The sequence below is a fragment of the Pholcus phalangioides genome, unplaced genomic scaffold, assembly GCF_987345545.1.
Source record: "Pholcus phalangioides strain wild (caught in Gottingen) unplaced genomic scaffold, Ppha-v1.0 ptg000039l_1, whole genome shotgun sequence".
NCBI lineage: Eukaryota > Metazoa > Arthropoda > Arachnida > Araneae > Pholcidae > Pholcus > Pholcus phalangioides.
In genome coordinates this window covers 28,021,773-28,034,474 of record NW_028301625.1, presented here as the reverse complement: position 1 = coordinate 28,034,474, position 12,702 = coordinate 28,021,773, and the positions used below count along the sequence as shown (strand labels likewise).

General features: G+C 32.4%; 1 protein-coding gene across 2 annotated transcripts in view; it reads right to left on the bottom strand.

Annotated features, from left to right (window-relative positions):
* Positions 1 to 12,702, bottom strand: part of LOC149065787 (laminin subunit alpha-1-like) — a 438,052-nt gene that overhangs the window by 317,180 nt on the left and 108,170 nt on the right. For both annotated transcript variants that reach the window (XM_089253835.1, XM_089253836.1), the window contains 3 exons: positions 4,003 to 4,143; positions 3,183 to 3,440; positions 425 to 639 (listed from right to left, as the gene is read on the bottom strand). In XM_089253835.1, the coding sequence (XP_089109961.1) occupies positions 425 to 639; positions 3,183 to 3,440; positions 4,003 to 4,143 (614 nt within the window). The remainder of the gene's footprint in view (positions 1 to 424; positions 640 to 3,182; positions 3,441 to 4,002; positions 4,144 to 12,702) is intronic.

The window sequence follows — 12,702 nt, the reverse complement described above, 5'->3', positions numbered from 1 at the left end:
GATATTTTAGTTTAAAAAATTGTCCCTCCCCTTCAGTGCCCTGAAAAGCCCATTTTCAGTTTGTGCCTTCTGCGGCAGCATAGTTTGCTGGATTCAAGGACTGGTCCTGAATGTGATAATTAAAATTTTCAATGGCAATGACTGATTAGTTGCATTCAAGATGACGACCACAGATGTAGACGTAACATTTGGAATCAAAATTCTTCTGGGTTACAGCTTTATAGCTTGAAATAAGTTTTTTATCATCTTTAATAGAATGAAATATTTAATATGGAAACTCACTGATATTTTACTTCAAATTTGAATTGATTTGGTGTTATAAGCTCAGTTCCCATACACATAAAAAAAATTTTGGTTCTATTAATTAGATTTTAGAAAGACTTCCAGAAAAATGGTACTAGTGAAGAGATATATATTAACTTACTTGCCAACAATCTGATCTGTGTGGAATTTTGCTCTAATCAATAATCTTGTTATGTTGTTGATAGCTAATGTAAAAGATTCCCGATCCACAGGACCTAAACGTTCTCCAGATGGAGCAATGACAAACCAGTCTTGTTCTCTCAGAGGCACATCAATCATCAAAGAGTCTACACCAGGTGGGATGTGCCACTTGTAGCCCAATTTAATGTTGTTTCCCTGTTAGATTCAAACAAAATATTATGAATACTCACAAAACTAAAAAAATCGCCCATATTTTATAAGACCTTCCTGTATTTTCCAGTACTTTTGGCCATTCCCATCATTTTTTAAAAATGCTCTGAGAATGAAGATAAGACAAATGTGGACGAGAAATGCTCAAATCCCACTGATCAGAGCTCACTAACAAGAATTTTTGAAAATAGAAAACAACCTGAATGATGGAAGTTAACAGCCCTTTCTTGTTGAGCCAAAACAGACATCATCCAAAATTCACCAGCCTATCTCTTCAGAAGAACAGAGATACACACTAGGGTGAGTAGAAAAAAATTAATTTTTTATTTTCAAATCCCTTTAGTGTGGAAAAGTTGCCTCCTTCAACAATAAGAAAAACTATGTAAAATTTTTAAAAATCAATTGATATCTTCCAGTTGCGCATCGTACTTGAAGTTTGTGGAAATCAACAAAATTAAAAGTTTTTCATGAATTTGTTAATATTATTTAAAATTCCATGATCGGCACACAAAAGTTTGTTCTGTTTATTTTATGGTTCAATAAAGTAAAATAAGTTGAAACATCATTAATATTTCAATGTTGCATGCCACCCAGCGAAACGAGGCTCAAATAGGCTACTAAATGTTTGCATTGATAATGTATCGTAATTATTAATGACATGCATGAAATACATCATAATAATGCTTCCTCTACCATATATACATTTTAAAATATAGAATTGATATATTTTATAATCAGTCAGTTTTTTATATGCAAAGTATAAATCATTTCGTGTTGTATAAATAGATTTCAGGAATAAAAACGAAGATATTTTCCAATTTTGATTGCTTATTTTAAATTTATTCATAAGTCAACTACTGTTATTTTCAACTTTCTAGGAAATTCAAGGTACACTATTCATACGTATTTTTGTGCCTTATCATAATGTGTGTGGTTCTTATAGATTCCCTATACTGTAGTTATTTCAAAAATTGCACAGTTTTTTCTGTAGGAAAAAAAGCGATTCGAATAAACTGAAAAGAATGCATTGGAAAACTACATCAAACTGCTCTGATGAAGTGTGCTAAGATCCTTTAGTGATACCACAAAATCATAAGTCACGTGCAACGTCTGCGAAAGAGCAACGTAAAACTTACAAGGAAGTGTGATTATCGAGTATTATAATGCTGTGAAACTTTACGTAGACTGAATGTTGTTCGGAAAAACCTTCATATCAAATATAAAAATTCTGTAGAAAAATGTTGAAGCAGTTAAATCTATGATAAGATAGAAAATTTAATTTCAGACAATCTAGTCACTGGATACTTAAAAAAAATGTTGTTGCATAATCCCTAACACCTCATTACATTGTTGCTATGCATTCATTGTGGAGCCAATAAACGCTTCTTTTTGCCTATAAATGAGTGAGAAATGTACAGTATATATACAGTGAAACCTCGATATAATGATACTCTGTGGACCAAGAAAAAATATTGCTGTAGAGAGATTATCGCCATATCGAGAGGCAGCAGATTAACATTAGAGTGTAAACATTTCCAAATAATACTTGAAAAAATAACATTGTATCGAGTGCCATTTTAGCAAGGTTACACTGTAATAGGAAAAAAGAACTTCTAAATATTTTCTGTGAGCACGACAGGGAGAAAAAAAAACTAGCCAATACCAAATAGCAGGTACTGAAGATAAGTGTGTATTAGTAAAGAACAGGATCACTTAATGGGTGTAGCCAACCTGTCACTCAGATGGACCCCACCAACCACGCCTTCTCTGTTGTCCTACATGTTTGATGGGGGGATAGCACTACTTGAGATAAAGAAGCTCGCCACTTTACAAGTATTTTTCTGTAGAACTTGACACCATTTTTCAAATAGGAATATAAAAAAAACTACCGATATCAATCGGTTAACATGACACTTTTGGGAGGATGATAGGGTTTTTGCGTAGGTTACCCTGGGACAAACCAGTCTGTGCACTTTTTTGTTTGATACTTGACTTTTAAATTTGCATTTCATTTTTCCGGATTTCCACTACTTTGTTTGCGAAACAATGTGGAACAGATAATTAATCTTGCCATTTTGGCTCAAGCATCATCAGAAACATTTTTCTCTTGGGACAATAGGGGGGTTCCCTCTTAAGAATGATCTCTGCATTGTTCCAATTTTCAACTTTCTATTTTGTGTTCCGCTAGGAAAATTATTTTTTTCAAGGAATTTTCAAGGTTATTAAGGACTGTACGTACACTATTTTTTTGTGATCATTTTCTGCATATGATCCAGGCTTTGCATATAACATTTTAAACTTGTCTCATGGATTTTTTTGAATAAATAAAAGTAACAAAGAATGGAAAATTTTAGAGTGAAGTGTAAAAAATTTAAAGCAGCCATACATTTACTAAGCATTGAAAAAAAAAAATTTAACTTTTGTGAAAGAAGTAAATTACTCATTTTGCATTTTTCTATTATGGAATTCTTTTGTTTTTGATTCCCCTCAAAAGTGATAATTATTCTGCTAGAAAAGATGTAACATGCCTCAATAATGACATCAGCACCTTCAGTATGTGTTCCAGAAGTATCGCCTCTTGCAACAACGTAGCTAACAGAAAACTTAAGATTGGCTCCATATGAGTACAATTTCTTCCCAAGAAAAGCATCTGGAGCGAGCCAAAAATAATGTTCTAACTGTGATACATCATCATTTGCAATCACTAGGTCTTTTCCTTCCAAAGTGGGCTTTACAATTTTTTTACCTTCGAGATCTGTGACAAGCCAGTCTTCTAAATTTTTTACCTAGAAATAAAATGAAAAAAATCACACCCTTCATTATAGAGAAATTCAATATTTAACATTCTATTCTGGTTGATCGAGATTTGCCAAAAATATACAACTGTTATCTTCAATTGCAAACAATTTAATTTTTAACATTATTTCTGTTGAATTTGGCAGCTGTATTCTTCAATGTAGGTGGGTGTACAAGAGATATGTAACAGAGGGGGCAAGTCCATTCATTTCTTTCATGTGAGTATATTATTTCTTAAAAAAATCAAAATAGTTTGATCATATTTTGTTCACACATTTTTTGATTTTCTAGTGATAAAAATTATTATATTTCTTAAAAAAAATAACATATGTTTATAAAATTCATCTACATGTGGGAATGAGTACATTTACATTGTAATTTAATATGTATGCTTTTTGCAGTTGCATTTTAATTCAGGTAATTTTTTTTTGATAGAAATTTTATTCATAGAATGACATTTACATATCTATTTTATGTACACAACCATACATGTAGAAATCAACTTCAAATGTGACATTAATAAATTTCATAAAAAGAAGTATTAATACTTACAACTTCTACACCCCAGTCATTTTCTGTGCATTCATCAGTGAGGCCAAAGCAAAAACATTCAGAACATCCATTTGGATTATCAGCTGAAAGGTGATAGAACCCCCTGCGGCAATGATCACAACGACTACCTTCAACGTGAGCCTGCAATTATTTTAAAATATAGAGTACAGCCTCCATTATGGACATTCCCTGTTAGCAGCACTGAGCTATAGGAAAACTAGAGTGGGGACTCTGCGCGCTATCCCTACATGACCGTATCACACCCCCCTTTTGAAGAGAAATAGGCAAAAAATTCACTGAGCGTGTAAGTGCAATGGACAGGATATTCAAACTACAAAACACAAACTACAAACTACAAAGTTTTTTCACTGTTTTGCCTATAATTACGCATTCTTTTATTTCAAAGAAATTTATAACAATAAATACTTACACTTTCATATAAGCAAAACACTTTTACAGCAAGTTTAAGGTAAACTATTTTATCGCAAAACTTGAAAAAAAAAACCCCATTATTTCTATTGATATTTATGTAGTATTTTGATATATACATGAAATTTCTTCCTTTAATAAATATTATGCAAACATTTTTCAGGTAATAAAAAGTTATTAACAGTTACACAGAGCTTTATCAGTTGAAAATTTCAACTTGCTTTAACATTACAACTATGATTCCCTATTCAATACCTATTTTTTAATCTCAAATAATTCATAACAATATAAACTTTTAAACATTTTATAAAATTGAGCTTGCAATTATTATTTTTTTCTTTTTTAAATGTCTTATACAATTATCCCAATAGAAACTTCTTAAGCATTTTCTTATAGCTTAGTGCCCTTTTAAGCTCAGTGAAATTTATTTCAGGGTTGGGTTTTTGACATGACAAACGTCAAAAACAGGTTTAAACTGTCAAAAACTGTCGAAAACTGTCAAAAACCTAAATGAATGATTTTTGATAATGTTTTGAACACAATAGGTATATATAATTGTAACATAATGAAAAACTCACTTTTTTGTATATTACAATGTTTTATTTTTAAACACTAATTTATTACAATAATTAAAACAAAATATTAATTATAATTTGCAATTTTGAGTTTTTCAACATAAGAGTCTAGAACATATAAAATATAATTTTATGGTTTATTTATCTAAGCTTATCTTAACTAATGTTCAATTTGCTAAGTGGAATAGTGCTGCTTATTCAAAATATGTAGGGGGCATCACAGAGTTAGGTTTTAGACTTCAGAAACTATAAATCAGTATTAAAACAGTAAAAAACTTGTTGTCAAATAGTTTTTTAACCTGATAGTAAAAAGTTAACAGGAGTTTAAAAGTTAACTGTTTTTAAAGTTACAGGAGTTTTTTAAGCTTCATGTACAAGCTAGCATTGCCAGATTAAATGATATTTTAGTTCTACAATTTAGTATTTTGATCGCTAGATATATTTCAAGATGGAGAATGCACAATAAGAGTATAACTAACACTAAGAGTATAATGACAGAGTATAAGAGAGACAATAAGAGTGTCTCAGTGATTATCTAGATAATTTAATGATAACAGAAATCAACATTACATATATGATGTAATAAACTTTTTCAAACACTTATCTGTTGTAAAAAGAGTACAGCAGATGGTTTATATCAAAGCACATATATAAGCAGTTGAAGAAATTTTGGAAGGCCAAAAACCATTCCATAGTTTTCCCTTCAGTGTTTATGCTATGCTTTATTCAAATTGTATATTTTATAAGAAAAAAAACCCATATATAATTTTGTCCAAAATAATTCTGTAGAGAGTAGAAAATTATTTTAGGATCATATTAAATATTTATTCTTTCTATAACATAGTCACTTTAAACATTACATGCAATTAAAGTGTGCATTTCCAATGGGAATTTTTATATTGAAAAGCAATATTTGAGGTTTTTGACGTGGTGGTTTAAACCATCAAAAACTGCCATGTGTCAAAAACCTGCCAACCCTGGTTTATTTCCATTTTCCTTTAATTTTTCCCATCGATTGGTGCAATTAAAGGCAGAACACAATATCACCATTTGTACAACTATAGTAATAAAATAATATGAATACAATTGATGAAATAAATACTGCATTCTCAAAAATACAGTTCCCTGCAATTTATATGCTGAAGTAGGCATGTGTAATGCAATGTTTTTCCTATTTTACTCTTTCACATCAACTTTTGTATTCCTCTGCATCGGCTTGCATACCTCCTTATTCAATCCAATTTCTTTCTCAATAGCTCAGTGGTTAGCAAACACCCATTGTTTACTGAAATTTTTGAATACTGTGGAACAGGGCCTCATTGTATACTACTTGACAAATGCTAAGGAACAGTGTTATATATATATATATATATTTTTTCATCATATCTACCAATAGACATCCTTCAAAGAAATGAATCTTGGCACACTTTTGACAGACATCCTGAATCATCTTTATAATGCAAAATGAAACATATCTCCATGTAGCAAAAAAAGATAAGCAAAAGAAAAAAAATATGTTGATTATAGCAACTGCAAGCAGTTACGAAAAGTGTTCACTCCGGTGAAATTAAGAACAGATATGACTTTTTTTTTGTCAGCATTAAGTGTGACCTCCTCAGACACTGATGGACATTTGGCACCAGTTGTTCATGCTGTCCACAAAATTGTTGGGGAATGCTTGAGGGATTTTGACCCATTTGTCCTTCAAGGCGGTTTTGAGTTTCTGTATGGTTTGAGGAAATGTGTCTTTGAGCAATACGTCTGCCGAGTGCATCCCGATTGGCATACGTAAAGGGGCGAAGTTCAAGTTATAACCCCCCCCCCTTTCCTCCGCTGAGACCTCACAGTAAAAACGTTAAAGCCCTTTTCAGAAGAAGAAGAGAACTTGAACCTTCTCCCCAAGAAAATCCTGTGAACTCCTATGTGCATCCCAGACATGCTCAATGGAATTTAGGTTTGGCCGATATGCAGGCCATAGCATGCGCTCAATAGCTTCGCTTGCTAGTGTGTCATCAGATACTTCATTTGTCGTATGCGGATGGCATTATCATCCATGAACAGTTTGGACCAATTGCACCTCGGAAAAGGCAGTCACGAATCAGGAAAATGTTGGTGCAATATCGGTTTGATTTTGCGATACTTCCATCAAAGATATGAAGCATAGTTCTGCCATTGTGAATGATACTCAAACACACCATTACTCCTTGGCCATAGTGATCAATTTCCTGGACATTATGCTGATGGTAATGAGTTCCCTACTCTCTTTACAGTAGCTGGTGTCCAGAATCAGTGTGAATGCTGAAGCGTGATTCATTATAGAACACAACTCTGGACCACAGTTGCTGTTCCCAACACATATGCTTATTACAGCAATGTAATTTTTTTCAACGATGATGTGCTCATAACAGGATGCATTTTACTTACTTCCTTGCATATACGCAAAATTATTTAATCGCTGAGAAATGGTTCTTGTAAGTTAGCGAGTGCCAGTACCCTTATCAAAGTCAGCGACTATCTGGTCAGAAGTGGAATTTGTTTTCTTTTCTCACTAGGCTGACATATTTATCCTCTTGAGGGGCGGTGATCCTACCGCAGTTTCCAGCACCCAGCAGACATATTACTTGAAGACATACTCCCTCAATACAAAACCCCTCAAATGCTCATCAAAAATTTAGTGGACAGCATGCACAATTGATGCCATATGTGCATCAGTGTCTGAGGAGGTCATAGTTCATACTGATGAGCTTATATCTGTTCTTATTTCCAGAGTGAGAACTTTTCGTAACTGTTTATAAGTGTTGTAAGGAGCATCAATCTTTTCCCTTTGCTTATCTTTTTTTTTGTGGCATTATCTGTTTCATTTTGCATTATAAAGATACTTCCGATGTCTACTATAAATGTTTTAAATTTCATTTCTTTGAAGGATGTCTATTGTTAAATATAAGGAAAAATAACACTGACAGCATTTAGCATTTTTTTTCAAGCAGTTGTATTTCCCTATATATTAACAAATACTTCCCATTAGTGAAAAAAGATACTGGACCAAGGATGACCGTTACTTAGAGGTTCCACTGTACTTACTTATGTAATTGTACATTTTCTTCCACAATTCAAAAGTTTAATTTTTATAATCAAGTAGTCTAATAATCATACTATGAAAGAAAAAAGTATGATTGAATTGTTTTAAGTTAAAGACATGTATATTAAAAACAAATACAATTTTTTCAATTTCATTTTGTATAATGTTATTGTTTTATGACACAATAACAAATATACAGTAAAATATTACATAGAAGGAGAATGGATAAGTATTGTTATATTGGGTGATTCAAACTGTTTGTCTGTAGGATTAACTCTGTAACTGTTGACTTAAGAAGTATACTTGCAATTTTAAGTTTCCAAATGACATGGTTTCTTTAAATGACTTATTTTTTTTTCAGGGATCATATACATAAAAAAAAAAATAAAAAAAAACTTTTTTTGCAGTCCCTGTATACTAAAAACCCAATTAGTTGTTGGCTTGTCTCTAATGAGGCCAACCTAAAAAGATCCAAGTGTCTAAGTGCAATATTCTCTGAGATATTTGAATTCAAAAAATGGATCAGAAAATGGAAAAGTTTGGGTAAAACAGCCTAAACTAAGGAAAAATGAATTTTCCTCTCGTTTATGCCGTTTTTCTCGATTTTTCTTCCTTTTTTAATTAAAATATCTCAGCAAATATTGCGCCTATAACCATGGAATTTTTCTGTTGGCCTCAAAAAAGAAGGGCAACAACTTTCTAATTGGGTTTTTTAGCAAACTGGGACTATAAAAATTTATTTTTTTATATTTTTTTTATGTATATGATCCTTAAAAAAATATATGTCATTCAAAGAAGGCGCATGCCACTAAAAACTTTTTGTAATTGGTAAAGTCAATGGTTAGAGAATTAGTTCTACGGACAAACGATTAAAATTACCCTGTGGATGGAATTGACTATACTCTGAACAAACTTTGCAGGCAACAGTGATTTAGGAAGAAAAAAAAGGAAATACTATTCTCAATAACGTTTCAATGTTAGATATTTAAATCTTTAAAAGCACAGCAAAAATCACTAAACCCCCATCAAAATGTCATATAACTTTATTTAATTAAGTAGGTTTTCTTTTGATTTAAAGCTGGTGCAAACCAAGGAGTATAAGGCAGGGGTCGGCAACCTTTTGAGTCGGAAGAGTCAAAAATTACAATTTACAAAATTTCAAAGTTTTTAAAGAGCCACAAAATTTTTAGAGCCACATTTTAAAGAGCCATGTACGAGAAGATGGGCATAATAAAATATAATTTATCAAAAAACATTTTATCAAAAAATATGTATAATATGTATTTTAAAAATATAATACTTATTATGTTACCTACCTTTACTTCGTTTTTTTATTATTATTATATATATATATGTACATACATAACTTTGAGAAGAAATTCGCTTCTAACTCTTTTACTTGAAACAACAAACTATACGTCACAGCCAAAGCACTGGTGAAGACGCCAAATTGTCTTGCGTCGAAAGCGAATTAAAACCTACATAGAAACATCCGACGACGGCGTCATTCGAGAGCTTCCGATGGACTGACGACAGTGACGACGCGTGTCATGGGCGAGGGGTGCGGTGAAAAGCGAGTACAAGTGGCTGAGAGATAGAATCAGTGCCTAATCCTCGTTAATAGATTCAGAACGATTTTTAAATGTTTTTTTTTTTTGATAAAATAAATAATATTTGCGTATGGAACTAAAGAGCCGCAGCTTCACATCCAAAGAGCCGCATGTGGCTCGCGAGCCGCAAGTTGCCGACCCCTGGTATAATGCAAAGAAAAACATTAGGAAATCAATTTTACAAAATATCTGTGCTTGTCAATGCTAAAATAAGAGGTTTTATGAAGGAAAGATATCTTGTCAATGCAACTTAAAGGGTTAAAATAGAATTAATCAGATTAAATAGGACACATTTTATGAGAAAATCAATTTATATTTTAATATATATATATATATATATATCATTAAGATATCTTATGGTCAAAAATATCTTTAGGAGAGAGATCAGTATTTTCAATGAAGAAATATTTCTCTTACATTTTTTCTTCCCTGAAATCAAGGATTAAGGTTAACTTATGAACTATATTATTATATTTATGTATATAATCATCACAATTAGTTACAGTCATATAAATATTCATCTAACAAATCGTCATCTCAAGAAGATATTATCGAAGTGCGCAAAATTTTCAAAGGGATGGATAGGATGAAACATGAGTTATTAATACACAGTGAATCAACTGCTTCAACAAGGGGACATCAGTATTGTTTAATAAGGGACAATTTAAGGTTATAGTCCCTAAAGCAAAATATGTCAAAATCTATCATGTATGTCGCAGAACAATCAGTGCTGCTGCAGAACAGTCTTGAAGAGTTTTTGGAAAAAGTGCTGAAAACACTACTTTATTTTTATAACAGAACATTTCCAGTCAGCCAAGCAGCCATTGCAGAACAATGCGAAACATTCTGCTTTGGGGGTTATGGTGTCACAGAGTTTCTCTTTCAAATAGGGTTGTCGATAAATGGAATAGCTTACCTTCAGGGGTTGTGAATCGTAACACAATTGATATGTTTTAAATGAAGTACGATAGACATAGTGAAATCCTATTCATACTTAGTTAGGACAACCATAATCTTTTTTATGGGCAGTGTATTATATATTATTAATAATTTTTTTTAGTGACATACTTTTTTATATTGGGTATTTTAGTTACATTTGACATCAATATTTTTTTTAGCCACTCCGTTTGGCAATTTGCCTGTTGTGGCCCTTGTATTTGCATTTGAATTACCTGAATTTTTCATTCACCTAAATCAATTCCTCCTTGGTGTCAAAACTTCATTTGGTGCCAGCGCATAATATTGTTTTGATGGTGTATTTTAAACAGTCACAGCAGGTAAAGTACCATGACAAAAGAAAGTTTTACTATAAATGATCTAAAGTCATGATCATCTGTGTGTGAGCCATATAAGCTGGCACACATTATTGCTTAAGACATTGGGAGGAAAAGTTCTTGATGGACATATGACTGCCCTTCAAAAAATTGAAACCAATATCTTTTGGGTCCCCATGTCTGCTGTATTCTCACAAACAAAGCAATAAAAAAGTCGCTCAAGTGTCTACACTGCCTACAAAAACTGCGCACATTTGGTTCATAGAAATGACATTTTTTTATGTTGAATAATTGAAGTTTTGCATTGAATAAATACAATATTTTGACATTAAAAAGTATAGGAACTAATTGCAACCAAAGCGAAACGTTGTAAAAATGTGAAGTTGTAAAAATTAGAGAGATTTAAAAACTAGGTTCCATTTTATTAGTTGATCAAAAACAATCAACACAACCAATTGCATTGGCATGGCTTAGGCCAGTATTACACTACAAAAGTTCTTTGACAAATATCTTTCTTAAAACTTTCATCCAAATTTATTTTCACTTTGTCTTCATCAAAGTTATCTTCGTCTTTTATCGAAATTGTCCATTAGACTATCATATTTCTTTGTCAAACTTATTTTATAAAAGATCTTTCTTGAGATCATGCATGGCCGTATTATTGAGTTTACTCTATATCCAAAAAAATTCCTGGTTGTAAGTGTGATGACTATATGTTCCATTAGATTGAACATGATGGATGAAAATGGACAACTTCATTTTTCTTTCTCACATAATATGTTTCAAAATGTGAAATCATACAATTTTTTTTTCAATTTTAACAAATCAGTCCTAACTAAAAACTAGCAGTTAAGGAGCAGACTACTGCTATCTCTTGTTCAATCCTAACATGTCTGATTTTAATTTTTAATAACAAAGTTGCCATATGCTTTCTAGCAGCCCCCCTAAGGCTGAGAAAAGTTCTTTACTGTCCATGACCTTAATATAGCTTCTCTTCGAACTAAAAAATCTGCAACCTCAATCCCCATTGATTACGGAAGTTTTGGCACCCGTATTGATGATACCCATGACACTGAGTCCATTTAATTTCACAGTGGGAAGAAGAAAGTTTAATTGTGGGGATTTATTATTTTTGAACATGTACCCACAACTTCCACATCCATATTCTCAGTTCTAAAGAAAACAGTATGCATTTGATTTTTAGGACAAAAACGACTCTAAACATGGCCCACTTCACTGCACTGATAACAATGTCATTGAGGTAACAGAGATTTGGTTATTTCTCTAGAAAGTTCTTGAGGTATGTGAGAAGTCGACTGTTGAAAACTACTGGAAATGAACCTACTACTAAGCCACACATGCCCCTCATCCATATTCCTCTGTGGAACCTTCACTGAATTGGTACATGCTGGTGAATGTGGGTGTACATGTTATGAACCTGACGTGAAGTTTGTTTGTGTAATGTTTGTTATGTGTGGCGCCGCCATCTGCCATCAGTTTTTTCTAATTATGAGTGAAGTGTAATAATTGAATAACTGTATCGTTGTAGGCCTGTTGCTCTCTGAACATGAACCAACTGCTACTACTAACCAGACACGCACCTCGTTCATATTCCTCTGCGGAACTTCTAACAAATGGTACATGTTGGAATGTGTGTGCACGTATGGTGAACCTTCCATGAAGTTTGTTTCTGTGTAATGCTTGTTATGTGCAGTGCTACCATCTGTAATCAA